The sequence below is a fragment of the Manis javanica genome, chromosome 17 (genome assembly GCF_040802235.1).
Source record: "Manis javanica isolate MJ-LG chromosome 17, MJ_LKY, whole genome shotgun sequence".
In the NCBI taxonomy this organism is placed as follows: Eukaryota; Metazoa; Chordata; class Mammalia; order Pholidota; family Manidae; genus Manis; species Manis javanica.
In genome coordinates this window covers 10,513,085-10,535,862 of record NC_133172.1, presented here as the reverse complement: position 1 = coordinate 10,535,862, position 22,778 = coordinate 10,513,085, and the positions used below count along the sequence as shown (strand labels likewise).

The window sequence follows — 22,778 nt, the reverse complement described above, 5'->3', positions numbered from 1 at the left end:
TGATGCTTTCTGCCCAGAGACAGCACTAGATTCCCCAGGTTAAGGGCTCCGTCCTACAAGACTGCCTGCCCTCCATGGCCCCCACTCCAGCTGCAGGTCACAAGCCCCACGCAGCTAACCTGTGCTTCTGACCTATCTGCTACAGATTGGAGATTCTCACAACCTGCCCCCCCTTTAGGTTCGATTACTTTGCTAGGGCTGCTCACAGAACTCAGGAAACACTTACTTTTACCATTTTAATAAAGGACACCATAAAGGATACAAGTTAACAGCCAGATGAAGAGATACATTGGGCAAAGTCCCAACTAAAGGAACTTCTATCCTCCTGGACCTTGGGACCTGGTTCCGTGGCACATGGAGGTGGTTCTGGTTCCTCAAGCATAGAAGCTCTTCCCAACTGAGAAGCAGGATCAAAGCATAGAGAATTTCTCAGGGGTTTTTGTGAGGGCTTCATTGCAAAGTCACGGCCAACTAAATTACTGGTTGACTCAACTTCCAGCCCCTGCCCTTGGGTAGGGGGTCCAAAAGTCTTTGCCTAACATGACAAAACACCCATTTCATCTTTAAGACTCTGCAGTGTTTTCAGAGTCTGTGGATGAAGACCAAATACACCTGGGAAATATATATTTGGTCATATCAACTACCAAGTATGTACTTCTTATGACTGATTATATCACAGTATACAATGGAAAATGTCTCTTTTCCCATCCCAAGTCCCCAGGTCTACTGTGTGTGTGTACACGCACATAACCATTCCTTTGCACAAATGAGACAATACTAAATTGTTGTGCCTCCTGCGTTTTTAAAGTTAACAAAGTTTGAATCATATCCTGGTCCCTCAAGAGTCTTTTGATGTGCATGAGATAGAGCTCAGGAGTTTGAAGCAGGGAGCGAAGTCTCCCTTCTTCACCCCCTCATCCCCTAACCAGCCTCAAAGATGTAGTGATTTCTGGGGTTCACAAGATAGTGCCATCAGTTCATTCACTTCTTCAGAGCGAATGACTTCCCGGAGAACGGGGTCCGTCCAGTTAACAGCCCTCTGCGGCAGTTGGTTCACCTTGCCCCAACCTGCCACCACACATTTAAGACCTGAGACTTCTTCTGGCCAGTGGGTACCACGCCAAGGAGAACCTTACTGAAACTCCACCCTGCACCGTTTCTCAATGAAGCAGTCTGTAGTAGACAGCTAGCTACTTTCCTTTGAAATAGGGTATATGTTTTTAGCCCTGGATGTGAGGTAGACTTCTGTAGAGTTAGCCAGCAGACAGTGTGTGTCATCAGATGCTGAATGCCCGGATTATAACACCAGATGGCTGTGAAGAGAAAACATCCAAAGCTCTTCTATCGCTTTTATTTGGGAGTGACTAACTGCTAACTATAGGAGCAATCACTGAAGTGACTGGGAAAAGACAAGATCTCACAGAAAGTTCTGCTTTGGCTTCAAAAGTCTATCTCAAACTGATCCACTCCTCCCCACCTCCCCTGCTCCTATGGCCGTGGCCACTGCCCTCTCTCCCCTGTAATGCCCTCCTAATTGTTCTCCACGTTTCTAGTTCTGTCCCTCCAAAAATCCATTCTCTACACACTAGCCAGTGACTTCTTCCCCTTCAAACTAGGAACCAGATTACTGCTTTGCTTAAGAACTCCCTACAGGACCTACAAACCCCTGCACGATCCTGTCCTCTACTGCTCTAGTTACCTATCGGTATTTGCCTAACAAACGACCACCAGACTTACCCTCCTTGAGCCCAAGCCCCTCCTCTCAGACTTAGTGAATCCTAACAAATAAAATAAAGCATAATGGCAACTTCAGAGCCTGGCTCATAAAAGGCACTGTGGCTTCCTGCCTGCTCTCTCCTCTCTGACCACTTGCTTCGAGGGAAGTCAGTTGCCACGTCCTTCAGGCCCCCAGATAAGGCCTGTGGAGAAACCCACGGTGGTGAGAAGCTAGGATCTTTTTCAACAGCCTCTGAGAAACCGAGGCCTCCTGCTCAAAGCCATCCTGGAAGCAGATCCTTTAAGCCCTGGTCAGCAGGCAGATGACTGCAGCCCCGGTCAGCACCTGACAGCCACCTCCAATATGCTGTGGGAGATGCTGCCCAGACGGACAACTTTAAGAATCTGTTGTCCACCTTTGGAAATGCACTGAGTTGAACTTTTCAACCACAAACCCTGAAGGTCTGACGGGCAGGGAGGGTGTCTATGTTTGGCTAGAAAACCCACCCTATCATTGGAGCGACTCTACTGCTGTTCCATAAACTACTTTAATTTCCCCAAGCACCCTTCTGAAAGCTAATGATTTTCTGATATCAACACGATGCTTCTGACCCCTAGATGTGTTAACTATTTATTTAGATACAAAGTGGCCTGTCCCCACCTCCCTGACACATCCAGTAGTCCCGAGACAGCAAGGGAAGAGCTCAGCGCAGGCCACGCCCCAGGTCTCCTGAGTCGCCCATGGAGAGGGAGAAGTCAGGAGAGAGGGGACCCATCTCGGTACACGGCCAGTCCTGTGGGCGCGCTGGTCCCAGAGGGCCAGCACGCAGAATGGGAGCACCAAGACGCCTCCCAACTCTCCTGACTGCCCCGTCTTCTACCAGCCAGCAAAAATCACGTATCTAAATCACAAATTTCAGTTTCACCTGCGTATCATATCTTTGGTACTGGGTGCTAAGTAAACAGTGGGAAAGGCAAAGAAAATAAGAGAGGTTAGCTATAGCATGGATCACTGACCACCAGGGATTGTTCTACCAGGCTAATTAAAAAAAAAATAGCTTTACTATTGTTATAAAATTGATATACACTCTGTTTAAAAGTAAAATACATAAAAGTACATGAACGTATTTATATACCCCATATCCCACCTGCTAGAGATAAGCAGTTATGATACTGACCTTTTTCTCACATCATCTTCTCTTTCTTTAAAAACATACACCCATGAACACGTATTAAGAAAATGGGTCATACTCGTAATTGTTGTTCTATAACTTTCCAGGTTCCCTAGTTTGTGGGCAATCTTCAAAGTCATTATAGGTACACTCAAATATTTTTAGTGGGTTTCCCATGTACGCATGTGCCTTCATGCATTACACTTGGTGTATTAGTATTTTTTTTTCTATCATAAGAACATGCTATGAAACTGGGTCATACACATACATCTTTTTCCACACATGCAAGTATATTCCACTAGCTCCCAAGTATAAATCACTATACACTTATTGCCACGTCAAAGGTTATACAAATTGAATTTCATACACTGACAAATTTAAAAAAAAAAGACTATTTTCATTCCCACCAAGAAGTCCATAAGAATGCACATTAACACAGTTCTCCATTGATGGTGGCTGTGTGACTCTATTTTACTACTGCTATTCTGACAGGTTACAATGGTTATTTCTGATATTTAAAAATGTTCTAGTATTTGTCTTAAATGTCAATGGCTTATGAAATGGGGTAAACATATTATGTTCATGAATAACAAATTCCAGACTGTTCAGAACCTATTTTTTTAATCTCTAAAAGATATTACTGAGGAGTCTTTTAAAATACATTAAGTGGAAACAAACACTTCAAAATGGAAAACAAATCAGCATTTCAAAATTTCTAAATTAACCTATACATTCAATGCCAATTAAAAGCCCAATCAGATTTTTAAAACATGATTAAATGAAATACTCCTGCAGTTTAGCACAATCTCTGAGAGCAGTTTACCTCTATGAGATAAAACACAATCACAAAAACATGATGGAGACACATTACACAGACCTGCCAAGAAGACTCTCCCTTCAACTGCCAGGCCTTCTAAAAGGGACTTGCTTCAACCAGTGATGACATCACCTTCCAATTTTTATAAGAAGCATTTTCTGAAAGGTACATATAGCATTACTTTTAGCAATGTGGTAATTGTTTCCCTATGTGTCCCATTTGTATGTTTCTCCTGCAACAAAGAATATTTGCTCCTTTGATACATTCTACTTGTAAACATTTGTAAAGCTCCCTCCTAGGCCTACTCTGATGAAAGTGACAACTGTCACTGAAGCCACTGCTACATCACTTCTTTAAGGACTAGTCGCTGTGCAAGAGTCTCTCGAAGACTGAAGTTTGTGATTCAACTGCTTTCATATTTGCCAAACTTCCAGCTCCTTCCTTTCCTGTGCAGACTCGCTGCTAGGAAAACGTCTGCAGCCCCTGTACGTACCATGTTTGTCAAGTTCTCCTCCGGCATGGGCTCTCAAGTGAATAGAAAGTTCTGAGTTCAAACTGGAGGCGTCACCTCACACCTACTCATACGGTTTCTCATTTAAATGCACTCTCTGGTGATTTCGAAGACCTGCCCTGTAACTGAAGCCTTTCCCACACTCCTCACACTTGTACGGCTTCTCTCCGGTGTGGACTCTCTGATGCACGTGAAGGCAGGAGATTCGACCAAAGTCCTTCCCACACTCATCACATTTATAGGGTCTCTCACCAGTGTGGACCCTCTGATGATCTTGAAGATAGGACCTCTGATTGTAGCCCTTCCCACACACCTCACATCTGTAGGGTCTCTCTCCAGTGTGGACTGTCTTATGGCTGAGGAGACCTGAGCTGTACTTGAAGCCCTTCCCACACACCTCACATCTGTAGGGTTTCTCTCCTGTGTGCAGTCTCTGGTGGGTGCGAAGATTTGAGCCATAATTGAATCCCTTGCCACACTGATCACATGTGTAGGGCTTCTTTCCCATGTGGATTCGCTGGTGTTTGTAAAGACTAGAAGAGCACCTAAAACCTTTTCCACACTCTTTGCACTTGTAGGGTTTCTCACCAGTGTGGACCCTCTCGTGAATGCGAAGAACTGAGCTGTAACGGAAGCCTTTGCCGCACTCGGCACATTTGTAGGGCTTCTCTCCCGTGTGGGTCCTCTGATGGATGAGGAGGTCGGAGCTGTAAATAAAGCCCTTTCCACACACATCACACACGAAGGGCCTCTCTTTAGTGTGGACACGCTGGTGGTTGTGAAGGTCTGAATTCCGCCGGAAGCCCTTCCCACACTCCACACATTTGAAGGGTCTCTCTCCCGTGTGGCCTTTCTGGTGGATGTGGAGATCTGAGCTTCGGCCGAAGCTCTCCTCACATTCGTCACATTTATAGGGTTTCTCACCAGTGTGGACCCTCTGATGACCTTGAAGATAGGACCTCTGACTGTAGCCCTTCCCACACACCTCACATCTGTAGGGTTTCTCTCCAGTGTGGACTCTCTTATGGCTGAGGAGACCTGAGCTGTACTTGAAGCCCTTCCCACACTCGTAACATGTGTAGGGTTTCTCTCCTGTGTGCAGTCTCTGGTGGGTGCGAAGATTTGAGCCATAATTGAATCCCTTGCCACACTGATCACATGTGTAGGGCTTCTTTCCCGTGTGGATTCGCTGGTGTTTGTAAAGACTAGAAGTGCACCTAAAACCTTTTCCACACTCTTTGCACTTGTAGGGTTTCTCACCAGTGTGGACCCTCTCGTGAATGCGAAGCCCTGAGCTGTAACGGAAGCCTTTGCCGCACTCGGCACATTTGTAGGGTTTCTCTCCCGTGTGGCTCCTCTGATGGATGAGGAGGTCGGAGCTGTAAATAAAGCCCTTTCCACACACATCACACACGAAGGGCCTCTCTCCTGTGTGGACACGCTGGTGGCAGTGAAGGTCTGAATTCCGCCGGAAGCCCTTCCCACACTCCACACATTTGAAGGGTTTCTCTCCCGTGTGGACTCTCTGGTGGATGTGGAGATCTGAGCTTCGGCCAAAGCCCTTCCCACACTCGCATTTGTAGGGCTTCTCTCCCGTGTGCAGCCTCTGATGCCTGAGAAGCCCCGAGCTGTAAGTGAAGCTCTTACCGCACACATCACACACATAGAGGCGCTGCCCCGTGTGAACCCTCTGGTGAGCTTGAAGGTACGAGTTGTAACTGAAACCTTTGTCACACTTGTCACACTGGTAGGGTTTCTCTTCTGTGTGTGTTTTCTGATGGCTGCTGAGATGGGAGCTACAGTTGAAGCCCTTCCCACACTCCACACAGCGATAGGGCTTCCCTCCTGGGTGGAGGTGCTGATGCTTATGTAGTGCGGACCTGGCATAGAACCCTTTGCCACACTCAGTGCACGTGTAGGGCTTCTCCCCTGTGTGCAGCCTCTGATGGACTTGGAGCACCGAGCTGTAGCTGAAGCCCTTTCCACACTCACAGCATTTATATGGTTTCTCCCCAGTGTGGACCCTCTGATGCACAAGCAGGTTTGAGCTTCGGCCAAAGGCCTTCCCACACTCCTCACATGTATAGGGTTTCTTCCCCGTGTGTACTCCTTGATGAATGAGAAAGACTGATTTAAACCTGAATGCCTTCCCACAGACATCGCATCTGTAGGGCGTCTCTCCTGCATGGACCCTGGGACGGGTGTGCCTACGTGTGTTCTGCCTGAAGCCCTGACTATGCTCATTGCTTCTGGATTTCTCTCCACTGGGACTTCTTTGATGTCTCTCAAGATAGGCAGGTTGCCTCAAGCCCTTAACAAACTCGTGAAATTTATAGGGTTTCTCCTTCAAGGGCACTCTTGGATGAGTGAGAAGGTTTGAATCTTCCCTAAATCCATTTCCACAACCATTTGTTTTAAAGCCATTCTCTTCGGGATTGGGGCAATGACGTATTTGCTTTGCAATGCAATCTTTTCTACATTTATCACAACTACATGGTCTCTCTCTTTCAGGTAATTTATGATCATCATGACAATGTGATACCCAGCTGAAGCCATAATCATCCCTGTCACATTTATATATCATATCTTCCATGTTAAGTTTTTTACACCTTTCTCGAACATTCCAGGGCTCATTCACAAAGGCTTTCATCCAAGATTCTTGAATGGAGACTGGTCTCCAGGTTGGAAATTCTTGATTTTCTAAATTGACGGATCCATCCCCTTGAGGACTGGCCACCAAAATTCCAATATGTGAACCCTGAGTATATGTTCCTTCCAACCCCTGATAGACAGGAGCATCTTTGGAGAACTGGAAATCTTTCCCTTGAAGATTTACTCTGTGGTCAAGACTCCCAGCTAATTCACCAGTCACTTGTTCCCAGATTTTCAAGTAGGACAGTTCTCTGTATGAAAGGAACTTTAATGCTCTTTCTTGAATATACTCCATATTCTTTTCATTCTTGTCTCCTACAGGGTGAAAGACAGTTCAGAGATGAGAATAAGTACAAGGCTGGTGCACAGATATTAGGCTTTCACTTTACGTGTCCTAATATCAGGGTACTTATTTTTGTGTCTGAAAAAAAAAAAGGCAGGGGCTCTGATTAATAAGCTCTGAAGTGAAATGTTAATATGCTCCTGAGCCAACAAACTTATGTTTCATCATACAGTTGTCAAGCAAAAAATCTAAACAAATTTTTGCAGAAAAAATTCACTTCTCAACTTAATAATGCTCCTGTTGCTAATAATAACATTATAACATTTCTGACATGCCGACGATATACACTCATTAACTCACTAACTCTCAAAATAACAATAAGGTAGGAACGACTGTTATCTTCATTTTATAGATCAGGAAACCAAGGCACACGGAGAATAAGCAACCTAGTTAGTTACTGCACTATGGTGTGAGGAAGCGGTGGCTGGGATTCAAATGAGGAAATCTGGTTGCAAAGCAGGACCTAGTGCTGTCTCCCAGAATTAACTCACTTTGAGCATATGTGAGTTGAACTTGGGAAGAGAGCAAAGAGCACCAGCTGTGTCCCTACCTTCTGTTAAGTGTATTAAATAGGATCCAGATGACAGTGCTGAGGCATAGAGATGAAAACATTCAACTTCCCTCATTACTGATTGCCAGTCATCAAATCGTTACATTTACCACATAGTCCCAGATGATTTTAAAGTTGTCCAGGCTTTCTGATATTCTTTATTGGCTATTTTTACCTTTAGGAGCAGAGGTGACATGAATCTGTTTTTAACTGGGGCTTGACGATACTGGAGTTAAAGAAGAGATCCATTGGAAGACTCTCAATCTCCTGGAATAGTTTGTCACTGGCTTGTCTTAGGCTACCTGGCTGTTTCTATCATAGGGAGGAAAGCCCAGAGACCCTCACTCACTCTGGGTATGTCATCTCCTGAAAAGCATGAAGGAACCACGGGAAGGTAGGACTGGGCAGTAGTAAAGAGACTGCGGAACATCAGCCACGACAGGACTGGTGGCCTCCACAGGCAAGATGTGGGGGCAGAATGGGGCCTCTGTGAGGCAAGCTCACCTCGCACCAGCAGGGACTCTAGGTTCTCACCTGGATGTGAACCTCTTGGAGTTTTGCTGTCACCCAAGTCTCTTTGTCTTGTTGCAAATGGGTTATTGCATCAGCCCTGAAAGGTTGTTGCCCCCAAAATGCAAGGGTTAGGCTCCTTTTGAGGGGTAAAAAATAATCAGAAAATATAGCCCTTATCCCAAACGTTCACCTTTTAAGGACAGAGAGAGAAAAGATTTGGGACTGGCCAAATGAACTCACTTTGTAACAATAAGATTGAACCTGTGTACAAAGACCAAGGACATCGTCTCTCCAGGGAACAAGAACACACCAGTAGCTAAGTGTCACTTCTCCAGAGGCTCTGCTTACCTAGAGAGACCAGGTTCCAGAAGTTCTCCAGCATCACGTCTCGGTACAGCTGCCTCTGGGCGGGGTCCAGCAACTGGAGCTCCTCCTCGCTGAAGATCACAGCCACGTCCTCAAACGTCAATGGCTCCTAAAATGTGAAGCACTTATGTGTGATCAGCTATATTGTCATCACTGCCTTCCTGTAGACTGTGATGCTCTTTCTTGAGAGGGAGACGGTGGTAGAGGAGAGCTTTCAGAATGCTTTTCCCCTCAGCCTGTCCACGGAATATCAGGGACAAGGTATTACAAGGTAAGAGTGAGTTGTGATCTCAGCTGTATTGTACTTAAAAAAAAAAAAAACCTCATGGATATATTTTTAATAGGAGGGATGGAAAGGTGCCACAGAAAGGTTTAGCACATGAATGTCAATGTATTACTCATTCCCCAAATATTCAGCACCTACAAAACAATATTGGGCAGCAGGAACTAGCACTAGAGAGATAAGCCAGAAAGTCACAACTCGGCCTTCTTGGGGCTTGTGCCGGCAGACCCCAGGATCACCTCCAAGTGCTGTGACTCCCTAGAAGGAATCTCACAACTCACAGTCACACTTGTGGCTAAAACTTATGGTTGAAGGAAAAAAAAAAGGAGCAAAGGGAAAAGGCAGGTGTGGTGAAGTCCAGAGGAAGCCAGGTGCGTTGCTGTACTAAATCTTAGGCATCAGTAAAGCTACACTGGGAGCCCTCTGAGTCCTGACAGATCTCCAAATACGGGGTTAGTTTTGAGGACCCCAGAACCAGGGAGTGAAGTAACTTGGCCAAGGCCACACAGCTAGTAACAGACAGAGCTACAACCTGAACGCAGAGTCTAGTTCCAGAGCCACCACACTTTAACAACTGTCTTATAAAAGCCATGTAATGTTTGTTACCAGGGGATCAGAAAATGTGAGGATATAAAGCAAATAATAGATATTTATGGCAAATTTACTGTAAGGCAGGCTCTAGGCTAGCATTTTTATATGATTCATCTCATTTAATTCTCACAGAACGCACAGGAAGTGAAAACTATGGGAAATGCTCTATTGGTCTATTATTAGTAACTACTCACAAGGCAGCTACTGCTGCTATCCCTGTTACACAGTTAAGAAAAATGCTGTCGCAGCAAAGTTATTACTAATAGTGGAAGAACTCGGCCAGCCTGACTGACATGCTGAGGCCACTCTGCTGTGCTGCTCAGGTGAGGCCAAGGGGCCAGAGACCAGTGGAACCCATGTGCCCGCCGTGGAGAACCGGAACCACCAGCAGAGCACGCTTCCCAGCAGACTCCTAGGTCAAACCCAACCAGAGGCGGTGTGGCGGGGCAGAAAGCTTGCGCTCGAGGTGGTCAATGTGGCAATTAATTTAACACAAGTGGACCAGCCATTAACTCCCAAATCTACTATCTACCCCACACACCTTCTCCACTGTGTGCTGTCATATCCAATGGCCACATGGATGTCTAAAAGGTATCATGACCCCAAATAAGCCCAATTATAATTGAGTCTTTCCTCCCAAATTGCTCTCTCCTACTCCACGGAGGCAAACAGTACTATCTACCCTAACGTCATCCTGATGTTTCCCTCTTCCTCATTCCTCTATCTAATTATTTTTTAAAAGTCTATCAGCTATTATTCCAAAATGCATTTCAAATCCATCCATGTCTCCCCACCTCTCCCTCCATCTCTCTGGTCTGACTCATCACCACCTTTGCTTGGATGACTGTGGTTCACCCTGTGTCCCTCAAAATCTTTGACAGCAATTGTCTTGTTTTTAGGTAACGTACTACCTGTCTCCCCCTTCTAGAATTTCAGCCCTACAGGGGTAGGGATGTTGTCTGTCTTGCTCTCTGATATATCGCCAGTGCTTAGAATAATGTTTGGCCCATAGCAGGTGCTCAACAACTACCAGCTGAATGAATAAATGCAAGGAAACATGAATAGACTGATGACCATGCAAATAACTGACAAAAGCTGTTCAAGATCTACCATGAAAAAGGGGACCCAGTTTGGAGAACATTACAACTAAGTTTTGGCTGACCTTTAATTGTAACATTATTCACTTTTTGTTTATAATTTTGAATTTCAAAAGTACATGTTCAATATAAGTAGTAAAACATTGCAGAGAGATGTGCAAGCAACTCAATGGACCAGAGTACAGAATGTGGAACAGTCAGATCATAGGGAAGATCAATCATTCTTTCTCTCTCCATTCATACAATATATATACATGTCATAAACACACACACACAGACACATAATTATGTAAATATGTCAAGTTGTAGTATTACAGTTGACTTGCAAATGAATAATTTAATAAATGGCATTATCATAATTGGCTATCCACCCTGAAGAGATTTAAATGTCAAGCTTATGCCATTTACAAAATGAATTAGTCATATTAGAGGTTAAAAATGTTTAATGTAAATAATCATTTATGTGCCATTTTGATTAAGCCTAGGATGGGTAAGGCCCTTTGTGGCCAGATAATGAAACCAGCTTTTCCAAAAGGAACTTACAAATCATTTAAGTATGTCAAAATTTTAAACTTCTTTCTAGGTAACTCACTATTCAGAAAGTGAAGATTGAGAGACTTTGATATGTGAGGAAATAACACTAGTATTGAAAGAGCTCCTAAAAATGTGATGATAAATTAACTTATGAAAAATGGGCACAAGCATCTCACCAGCAATTCACAGAGAAAATATAAGCACAGCAAACAGCTATGTGAAAAGAGGCTTATATAAGCATCCCCTAGGCAGGAACTGCAAACTAAATGGGAGACCTTTGCCACACATCCTCCTCCAGCAGGTCAACAAAAATGTTTAGTGCTGACATATCCTTAAAGCTGAAGGTGTCGGGAAACAATGGACTGCTATGATTTTTGTCAAATACTACAGCAATAATATACTTCTTCTTTTAAGAACTATATTCCTTTTGGCCCAGCAATATTTAGAAATCTCTATGATAGAATTTTAAAGATAATAGCAACAGGATATAAGGAGACTTGTTACTGTACTGTTTGTAATGCTGATAACTAATGTTATACATTATATATAACATTAGCAATTGGCAATTGAATATATATTATATAGTACTCATATATGGACTACATATACAACATATGTTTTCATTTGCTTATAAAAAGCGGTTACCTATATATATTTTTTACATGACAAAGACGTTGATCAGTGTACATCTTCTGGTTAATGTTGAGCATATCAGGGAGGAGAGAATTGGAAGGGACACCTAAGTGTCTTCTTATGGACCTCAGTGTTGTCCGATTTGTATTAAATTTTTTTATTTTGAAGGCTAGGATAAAATATATATATATAGGCTAGTATTATTAACCTGGCCAAGCTGCAGAGACCTAAGACTATGAGATAGTAAGGTGGACAACCCAAAACCATCTCTGTGGCAGTCCCTCGGTATCCCTTTTATGTGGATAAAAGTTGGATGAGGCAGGAGAACATCTCAAAAGGGGTGAACCACAACCTTCTGAAGAAGTTAAGGAGAAAGTCTCAACACACAGTGTTCCACGGCTACATGCACTAGACTTCTGTGGAGGGGAAAAACATGCTTGAAAAAAAGTAACCAGAATCCTTACAAGTGTAAAAAAAAAATTGCTACTGTAATTGCTAAAAACAACAAACCACCGTCAGATGATCAGCTATGGAAGTACATTTTTCTGATAATATTTCTTTCTCTTAAAAAAAGCAGTTCCTGTGTGGTGATATCCAGTAGGTTCTTCACAATGGTATATCATTGTGAAGGTCATATCAAAGTGTGGGCAAAGAGTTTGTTTGTGTTTATACAGAGGATCAAAGCCTAATTTGGCTATCCAGAAAACGAACTAAGATACGATACGAAGAACTTCCAACATCAACATTCTCTGGAAGAGTCATTCCAGGAGATGATCATCAAAAAACGTCAACAAAGATCCTGGCGCTGTTGCAGTTGTAGCTGCATTCATCCCACCGGTTCCTGGACTTGCCATTGGAATGAAGAAGGAGATATCTAAGCTGGCCTGTGCATACAGTAAAACAACAAATTTGACTGGATCTATACTGTTGGAACTCAACCAAGAATTAGGAGAACTGCAAGTTGCAGTGCTCCAAAATCATGCGACTATAGACTATTTACTGTTAAAAGAACATATGGGATGTGAACAGTTCCCAGGAATGTGTTGTTTTGTCTGATTTTTCTCAAACTATTCAAATTCAGTTAGACAATATCCATCATATCATTGATAAGTTTTCACAAATACCTAGGGTACCTAACTGGTTTTCTTGGTTTCACTGGATATGGCTGGTAATTGTAGGTCTGCTTTTGTTATGTATCTGTACTCCTATTCTGTTAATGTGTGTACGTAATTTAATTAGTAGTTTGTTAAAACCTATACATGCTTATGTTACTTTACAAGAAGGTATGTCAAAGAAATAATCAATCTTCCCATGTTTTCTTCCGTCTGCTACTTCTATAGCTTTTTTTCTTCCTTCCTAATTACAACCCTTTAGTAGAATTCGTGCCTCATATAGAAAATTACCGAGTATCATAATTCTTCCAAGGGGCAAAGATACCTCAAGACAAATGCTGGGCATAGAAGCCACAGGGCATAAATTTGCAAAGAAGTAAAAAGCTAACCTTTTCAAACAATATTGCTTCTCTCTCACTTACCAACTTTACATCTCCCTGTATGGCCCCGGAAGATGACTGGTTAGCCAGAGACGGGTAAGATTCCTCAAGGGAGGAACAACCTAAGACAGGCACAGTCACAGGGAGGCCACCAGGTGAGAGATGGGGGGCCAACAGAGGTGAGGCTTAGAACCTCACCCCCCATTTTGAGAGAAATCTTCTGCATCCATGGATGTTTTGTTGCCCTTGTCTAGCTTGGATTAATACTTAGTCTACAGGCACAGATCTGATCATCTACATTTGCCCTCTTACAGCACTAAACTATGTTTTCTACCTTTATCTTGCATCTACCTACCACTTCAGCATTTTATTTAAAATAATAATAATAATAATAATAATAAAGGGAGAAATGTGGGATTCACATATAAATCAAGTATAAAAATCAAATGAATAATCATATCTGACTTGTTTATAGTTCCTGATGCGTGATCAAAACTGAAAGTTTCTGTGATATGACGGCCCTTGCACTGTTCACCATGTAAGAACTTATTCGTTATGCTTCAGAAGATTGGAAACTGTTGAGAATTAGGCATGGGGTTGATTAATGATTGTGCATTGAGTCCCCTATACAGAATTTTATTGTTGTCAACAACCATTTGATCAGTAAATATGAGAGATGCCCTCTCAAAAAAAAACAACAACACAACAACAACAACAACAAACCACCACCTTAGGAGATGAACTTGTGCTGGTCTTTTTCTCCATTCTACCAAATGAATTAAATGGCAGAATGAACATCAGTAAAGAGGAGGCCAGTGAACTGGAAAACAGAGCAGCTTCCTGGAATACAGTGGAAAATTTTAAAGAGGAGAACAAAAGTTTAAGAACAGGGAAGACAGATCTAGAAGTCAGACCATTTACAGTAGGAGTTCCAGCAGGACCAAATGAATAAAATGTTAGTAACAAGGCAGAAAATGAACTAATTAATGTCAGAAGATCACACAGGAAGGGCAGTAAAAGTGTGACCCTTGGAAGTGACACTCAGCCAAGCTGTTGCCAAGTATCAACAGAGCAATTTTTCTGGAAAAAATGAGAATAAACTTCGCTCACCAGAAGATGAATGGAGAAGCCATGAGAAAAAGACCAGCACAAGACTTAATGCCAGCAAAACATGAAGCAACTTGTACAAAGTTCTTAAAGTGTGAAGAACTCTAAGTCCAGGCAATTTGTCATCTGACCATAACAGCAACAGACAGTCTTAGGATAGAAAAACTCATTCACTAAAGCATCCACTAATCTTCTCTGGAAAAAATCAAAGTATGTGTGAAATTAAGCCAATCAACAGATAAATCAAAATAAAGTCGGGCATGAAGAAACTGGTAAGAGGGCAGGTAGTGGACAATGACTTATACACACAGAACTGAGACAATTCAATGGTGGGAACTGATGATGACAGATCGGAAAGTACTGGTAATAACCATGTAATACCAGGAGACGGTGGGAGGTAAAAAAGTGCTGATTTCTTTAGCCCTCACAGCAGGAAGTTCATCAAGAATATTTAAAATAAAAACATACGGGGAAAGTGATTCAAACCTTCAGTTTTTTTTCCCCATAATGTCTTTTTGTAAGAGAAAGCTTGATAAAATAATCTCTCATATGCTGTAAAAAAACATGTACTTAGAATTCTGTAATTGCTTTTTTTCAACTTAAAGGCGAATTAAGTTAACATACATGCATGTATGAGATTAAGTTAACATACATGCATGTATACTGAGAGAGCATCCTTCCATGTCCTAGTGTTTTTATCTCCTTTATCTCATGTAATAGCAGCATAGAATCTAAACAAGAGAAGGAATGAAACCATAATGATCCATCCATCTAAAATCAGTCCAACGGATGGACTACTCCACTACTTTTTATTACTATTTTTTTCCTGTTGTGAACAGTGCTGCAGTGACCATTCTTTGAACTCTGTGCTCTGGCTTAGAGGACATGCTTGGGAGTGGGAAGTACCAGAGCGGAGGCACACAGAACCTTCAGAGAGGCCGCCTTGCCCGGCAGCCGTGTGGTTGTACCCATTTCTCCACACTCCGGCTAACCCTGGGTGCTAATCTTCCAAATTTGGGGCCATCTGATAGAAAAAGAATCATACTTTGTTTCAGTCTGTATCACTTTGACTAACAGAGGCTGGTCATCTTTTCGTCTGACCACTGGCCATTTATGTTTCTTCCTTTCTCCCTTTTTGGAAAAGAATGCTCAGGTCCCCACTTGAACCCCTCTTTTAAAAATAAGCATGTTAAAATTCTGTCATAGATGAAATGTTCTTCTGCCCAATATGCTGCCTTTTAACTGTGTTCGTGGTGTACTATGGCAGGGTACATTACATGGAAAATATGACATTATAAATGAATAAGAGAAATATCCACTGAGGAGAAAAACCCAGGCAGGGAAGGAGGATTCGTCATTTGGAAAGTCACCCTCTCTGCGGAATCTGGGTTCAGGTCCTTCAACCACTATCAACAGGCAGCATGTAGAGCGGAGAGGCAAATTACAGTCACAGTGACGCGGGTTCAAATCCAGGATTCACTACTCATTTCTTCCCTTCTAAGCTAGGGCCATGCCAGCTCTCTCACATAGCTATTCTGTGGATAAACGAAATGACTAATGTAATATATTCACCCAATACATTTTCCCTCTATTTCCTTTTACCAACAATTGGAGACACATGTACTCGCTGATGCCCAAAGTATTTCTGGGAAGAAAAGAAAACTCAACCCACCTGCAACTTGGTCTTGTCTTCCTCATGCTGGGAAAGGGCTGAGGCGTGAGAAGGAAGAGCTGCAGGGGGAGAGAGCAGCTGTGAGAAGAGGTGGCTCTGGCCTGTGCTCACGGGCTGTCTGCCCGGACCTCAGGAACGCCTGCTGCTTCACAGGCTGGTTTCTTCTCACCTGGGGCAGTTCCCCATCCAACTGACTTCTTCTCTCCTGGCTTAGATTCTCCCCCACTCCACACCCTTCATCTCACCTCTTTCCCCAGGCCTTGGGCTCAAAGCCTCCATGGTCTCCTCCTTGGTTTTCCGAGAGCAGCAGCAATTTTATTTATTGTCTGATCTTCCTAAGCTGGAGAAGCAAAAGACCCAGTAGTTCTTCATTCTTGAGACTCTTCAAGTTCTGACAAGGGGTTGCAGATGGATACTTGGGGTCAGAAGTGCCTGCCGAGCCTGGCGGGTTCCCAGGCTCCAGGAACCTGTGGGCTCAAGAAGGAACTTGCCTTTTTCTGAGTCCTTTCTTTGGGGCCCCAAGCTCTGGGTCTCCAGTAGGTTCACACCCTCTGGATATCATGCCTCCGGAAGACCTTTCCTGAGTAGCTTGAGGCACAGGCCCTGCTCTGGAGGGACACGCAGTCCAGGGAGTCAAGAATGCTGCAGACGGCTGAGGACAGCCAAAGAAGTTTCTGCAGGGAGGGTCCAGAAGTCTATCAGAAAGACGCAGGGCCCCATAGCAGCACAGGGAGACCCCACAAACATGTGGGACCTGTCCCGAGAGGGAAGACGTGGAGTATAAAAGCTTTACTAAGGCCATACTGTGGGAGTGGCAAAAAATTAAAACAAAACAAAAGAGAACAAAACAAAATCCCTGCCTTCAAGGATTCTAAAAATCAGGATACAGGCTAGTAAATGTCTCCTAAAGCCGAGTTTGGAACCTTTTCTCTTCCATGGCCTCCTTTGGCAGTTGGGTTTTACTTATGGACTGTTATTCGGAATGTTTTAAATGCATAAGATAAAACACTAAGGATTATTTAAAAGTTAATTATACAGAAATACAGCCTTCAAAACTGTAGGTTAAAATATCAAGTAGGTGCTTCTTTACTGACATATTAAATATGAAGAATGAATTTACTGACATTTCAAAATAATCACGAGCGTAAACAGTATTTTGAAGTATCTACACTGCCTATTGGATAACAATACCTATCATTTACAGGGTAACAGTTACAGGTTCTGCTAGTGTGGTTTTCTTGTCTACATTCTTAATGGAAAGGCTAATTTTCAGTTCAACTAGTGCATACTTTTCCCCCTTCAGATTCATGCACCCACTGTGATATGCTCACAGACCCAAGTTCAAGAACTCCTTTTCCACGTGAGCCTTCTTCTCCTGCCAACACCAGACTGAATTTATCACCCTGGCACCCAGAAACACTTTCATTTAAATTGCCGGCTCACCACCTTTCACACAGCCTGCCCTGCTAAGACCTCTAGATCGACAAGGAAACTGAGTCTTCTTCCTTTATTTATCTGCCCATCCTGCATGGGTCCAGCACATGAGACACTGTCAGCGAACTCCACGCACAGGATGTGAGCAGGATGAACACAACTCTTGCAATCAACTTAGAGCTCGTCAGTAGGTCATGCAAAGGCAGTGACCGTGAGCTCCCTCCTGTTTTCCCTCGAGACCCGAGCCACAGGGTAAGTTCACAGATACTCCCTGCACTGGTCTGCCTCAGGAGCTCAAGTCTACGTCTTTCCTCTAACCATTTCCTCAGCCCTTTGCACAGCCCACTCTGACAAGCACCTCTCTGCCTCACTCTGTTTGGCACAGCCCTGCCCTAGGTCTGCTCTCTGAAGCATGTGTGCAAGACTGGGCAACCCACTAACCTCCTACACTGAGGACCACGGGGCTAAGCAGGGCAGAGGCCAAATCAGTAACAAGCTGCCACCCCAAAGCCATCGAAACATAACTCTTCAGGGCCCTCCAGGACTAAGCTTTGCAATCTTCAGCATGCTTAAAAACCACCACAAGAAACTGTTAAAACAGAGTGCTGGGCCCCACCTCCAAGATTCTGATTCAGTGGCTCTGCAGTGGAGCCCAGGAATCTGCATTTCTAACACTTTTCCAGGTGATGCTGACATGACTACTCCAGGGACCACAGTCTAAGGAGCATGTGGCAAGATATTGCAGCTTCCTCTGACTGGCTGATTTTCAGGGTTTCCAGGGGTTTCTAATTTGCACAAAATTTCCTGTGGCTCCTCTTCATATCCCTGACCTCTAAAAGGACTACCTCAAGACCTAGTGCATGAAATTCTATTCTATCTTTATCCATTCCCTCCCTCAGTGACACATACATACAGCCTCACAGCCTCAAACAGCACCTACATGCCAACAACTGACTGCCAACATCGCATGTCCACTTGGATGTTTAAAAGGTATCTCTAACTTAACAGACCCAAAACCAAACTAATGATTGGCCTCCAGAGAGCCCTCTCTCCTTTCAAATGAGCAGCCCACACATTCCGGAGCAATCCTTAACCTCTCTCTTTTCATACTCCACATGCAATCATCAGCAAAAACCTTCAAATTATAGCCAGAATTGGGCTGAACCACTATATCTTCCATGAATTACTGCAGCAGCCTCCTACCTGGTCTCTCTGCTTCTATACCTGTCCTCGTAAAGCCTACTTCCTACAACAGCAGCCAGAGTTATTTTTTTTAAGCATAAATGAAGTCATGTCACTCCACTGGCAGAAGCTTTCACCAAAGTCCTTTCACATGACAAAAGACCTCACACTATCAATTTCCTACCAATCCTTCTCTTTCTCATTCTGCTCAGCCTCTCTGGCCTCTTTACTGTTCTTCAAACAGACCAGTCGGGCACCCACCTCAGGGTCTTCACTGCTGTCCCCCTTCCCCAGTTGTCCACAGGCCCCTCTCTTCCTTCGGGTCCCTATTTTAAGCACCACCCTTCTGGCAAAATCATCCCTGATTATCCTATGGAAAATTTCAAGTCATTTTTCTCAGTGACATTTTTCAGCTAGCCTGCCATCTGTTTTCCCTGGTTCCTGTCTTTCTGTGCCCACTAGAATGTGAGCTTTGTGAAGACTGGGATTTTAGTCTGCTCCTGGCACAATGCAGGTGCTTAATGAATGCTTAAATGGGAGAATGGGACTCAGCCTGTTGATACCTGCATCCTGAGTCCTTTGATATCAGCCACAGAGCAGAATGAGCTTTGTTTCCCACTTCCTTCACTTAGTAAATTACATGCTAAGGACCGTGGAGGGTGCACTGGGACACAGTGGTGATCAGGGCAGACAAGAGCTCTGCACTCAAGCAGCTGACATTCTAGCTGGGAAGATAGCACACATTTACTGAAATTCTGCTGTCGGGTGATTAGGGGCTAAAGAAACGTAAGTGTTTGAGTGTGTGGTGCTCACACTGGGAGTGGGGGAGCATATGAAATATGCCAGAAATAATTGGCAACAAAGGCAGTGGGATAAAAAGGTAACGGGAACAAGAGACACTGCAAAGGTAAAAAGTAACAGGTCTAGATGAATAAATTACATGTGGGGTTGAAAAGGAGAAATCAAATATGAGTCTGGGGTGGAAGTTTGAGACAAATGGGCAAATTATGATCTTCTAATCCAAGACAGCAAAGGAGGAGCAGGGTTTTGGAAGCTGCAGTCTTGTCTCTCAATACTGCAGCTGTCAAATGGCTTGGGTTTCAGTTCTGGCTCAGCTACTCTGTAGTTGGATCGACTTCAGTAGAGTCTCAAACCTCTGAATGAGCCTGTTCTTTCTTCCGTTAAGTGAAGATAATATTTATTTGCAGAGCTGAAAGAATTAAGTCTCTCTCTCACACAGATACACACACATACCGACTTGAATAAGCTTATTGCCCAGTACTCAGCTCACAGAAAATCCTTAACACACTATTATCATTACTGTTATTCGTTCATCCCAGCACTAACCTAGGAATACAGGCATCTCTTCATTTAACAAATATGCATTTGGTATCTAACTACATCTCGGACACTGTTAACAAACACTGGGGCTCAAGAAGTAAACGAGACAGGCAAGATCTTTTTCTCACAGTGCTTGCATCCTGGTGGGTAAACAAGTCTAACAATAAGGTCATCTTTGATTACAAAAAAAGGACAATGAAGAAGGTAAAATGTATGTGAGAGACTCTTGTTTACTAACTAGAATCTAAGTTTTCTCAGACGGAACACAGGTAGCAGGTATGGGAAGGACAGCATCAAATCAGATTGTCATGGAAGGTCTCTAAGAATCTGCGTGAAAATAAATCAGCTGTGCAAAACTGTGGGCTGTGAAGAGTACAGGGGGCAATGGAAGTGCAAAGACCCTGACTCCTGGCCAAGTGGCACTCAGGTAAGAGTCTTAATGCTTCTAAGCCTCAGCATTCTTATCTGTGACATGGGACTAAGAATGTCTACTTTGCAAAGTTGCTGAGCAAATTAAATATATTTACCCACTCCAGTATTTACTGACAGGCTACTCTATGCCAGGCACTGCTCCAAGTGCCAGGCTACAGCAGTGAAAGCCCTCAGCATGACACCTGGCATATAATAAGCCTTTAATTAATGCATCCCATTACAGTTACTGTAATTATCTCTTCCTTGGACCTAGCTCAGCCCTGAAGTAATGTAAACCCGACTGATTTACTGACCAAATGAACCACTACTAGGAACCACGGAGAGAATACACTCAATAAAGACACCAAGAAATTTCTCAACCTTAGAAGAAGCCCATTTCTTGGGGGAGGCAACTGTGGCTGAGGGACCCAAACAGGCATTTGTCAAAACCACACCCCGAATGAGGTCAGGAAAGCAGGCCTCTATTTGGGAAGACAGCTGCCATTGCCATAATACAACAATGACATGAAAACAATGTTCTACTCACTTGGCGTTCTAACGTCAAGAGACCAGGGTTATTCCTGCCTCTTCTCAGGAAGAGTCACGAGGTCCATATCGTTTAAATCTTTCTCGGGAGTTGTTTTAACAATTTTACTCTGGACAAGGTTCCTTTGGCGGTTCGTTTGTTTATGGCGCCCTCTAGTGTCCAGAAGCTCTATTCTGGAGCTGCTGAGCCCCTGGAGCAATGTCGGGGGTTGCAGGGAAGCGGTACTGGTGCCTGGGGGTAGGAAAAAGCTGTTCCCTGCCTCACGGCTGCTGTGCCTGTCTCCACTGCCTGAGCCAGCCGGCTGAGCACACAGATAGAAGTTTTCGTCCCAGAGCAGCCAGACATGGATCCCTGCTTTCCACAAGCAGCCGGAATCCCAGTCTCCCCAGGAACTCTGCCTGTATTAACTTTGCAACCCGGTGGTCATGCGAGTCTCATGAAAGCACCATGAGATGTAGGTTTGTGCTCCCAGCGCAGATCTCCGGGGCTAGGTATTCAGCAGTCCCAAGCCTTCCACTCCCTCCCTGCTGTTTCTCTTCCTCCCGCCGGTGAGCTGGGGTGGGGGAGGGGCTCCCGCGGAGCCACAGCTCCGGTACGTTACCCGGTTCGCTTGAGATCGGCTCTTTTCTCCAGGTGTGTGCAGTCTGAGCGCCCTCTTTCCTGTTGCTCTCTCAGGATTAGTTGCGCCAATTAAATTTTCTAATTGTATTCAGTTTAGGAGGAAGCCTCTGTCTCTCCTCTCACGCCGCCATCTTTAATCCAAGTCACATTATTCCTGCCTCTTTTATAAGAAACAATCCCAAGAAGGCAAGGCTGTGAAAGAAAAATAAGCCATGAAATAGCATGACTTTATCACAATTACCAACACACCAGGGCAAGAAATCTCTGAGCACCAGTTGGACGCAATCTATCCTTCCTGTTAATCTAGTCCTGCTACTCACTTCAGAAGGTCAGGAAAGGGGCTCAGACAGAAGGGCTCCCGCCGTTCCTGCCATGGGCCCCGTCTACAAGCCTACGCTCGCTGTAGCTTCCAAGGAGGCAACGAGAATCAGGACACAGCCTCAGATACGATCAGAGACAGAAGATTCCGAGATTCGTACACAAGTGGGTGGACGGCTAACGTGAAAGATTTCAAGATGTCATCAAAACGCCACTGCCTGGACTGGAGACTCCAAACCGAGAGATGCCCGTCTCAAAACCGGAGCTGCCGGCCTGGAACTGCTCCTTCCAAGCCTGCGGGTGCCCATGGCTGCCGGCCTGAGCCCTGCACCCCCATCCCGAACGGGAACGCTGGGGGAATCGCCCCCTCAAGCCCTTCCTGCACCCGGCCGAGCTCTCGAAATCCCCAGGCTCTGACCCTCCGACACACGCCGGCCCTTCCCCCAGATCTTAGAGATCCGACCCCCGTCCCTGCGGCCCCAAGGAAGACCTCCAAAAACAACCCCGGGCCTACTCACCACCGCGTGAGAAACAACGTTGGTGCTGCGCTGGACGGAAGCGGAAGTGGGTGACGAGGTCGGGGCAGGACTACACTTCCCAGCACCTTCCGCGGCGCACCGTCTTATTTGGGTCCAGATGGTGACGTACAGCGTCCACTTCTAGCCCTGCCCAAGACTAGGGGACGTCCAGCCGGTGCAGCCAGGGAGATGAGGGATGCACGACGTTAACGGCGCTCAGCTTTGGGGCACCGCTACACCCTCCTTTCGTTTCCTTAGAAAAGAGTTATCGCTCACTACCAACATTTTCATGTTGCAGACAACCTGGCAATATTCTCAAACAAATCCGTCCTCCCGTCACCAGGGAATGTAAAGTAT

The 22,778-nt window shown here is 44.5% G+C and overlaps 1 protein-coding gene across 10 annotated transcripts; it reads right to left on the bottom strand.

Annotated features, from left to right (window-relative positions):
• Positions 1 to 3,487: 3,487 nt before the first annotated feature.
• Positions 3,488 to 22,515, bottom strand: ZNF229 (zinc finger protein 229). Of its 10 annotated transcripts, none has more exons than XM_037012352.2 (6): positions 22,422 to 22,515; positions 16,541 to 21,777; positions 16,295 to 16,440; positions 16,050 to 16,108; positions 8,623 to 8,749; positions 3,488 to 7,183 (listed from the first exon to the last, which is right to left on the bottom strand). In XM_037012352.2, the coding sequence occupies exons 3-6, from the start codon at positions 16,326 to 16,328 to the stop codon at positions 4,281 to 4,283; spliced, it is 3,123 nt and encodes a 1,040-aa protein (XP_036868247.2). In that variant the 5' UTR covers positions 16,329 to 16,440; positions 16,541 to 21,777; positions 22,422 to 22,515; the 3' UTR covers positions 3,488 to 4,280. The 10 variants fall into 10 exon arrangements, with proteins under 10 accessions (XP_036868247.2, XP_036868243.2, XP_036868246.2 ...); XM_037012348.2 differs by having other exon boundaries at positions 16,295 to 16,516; positions 20,965 to 21,777; XM_037012351.2 differs by having other exon boundaries at positions 20,965 to 21,777.
• Positions 22,516 to 22,778: the final 263 nt, after the last annotated feature.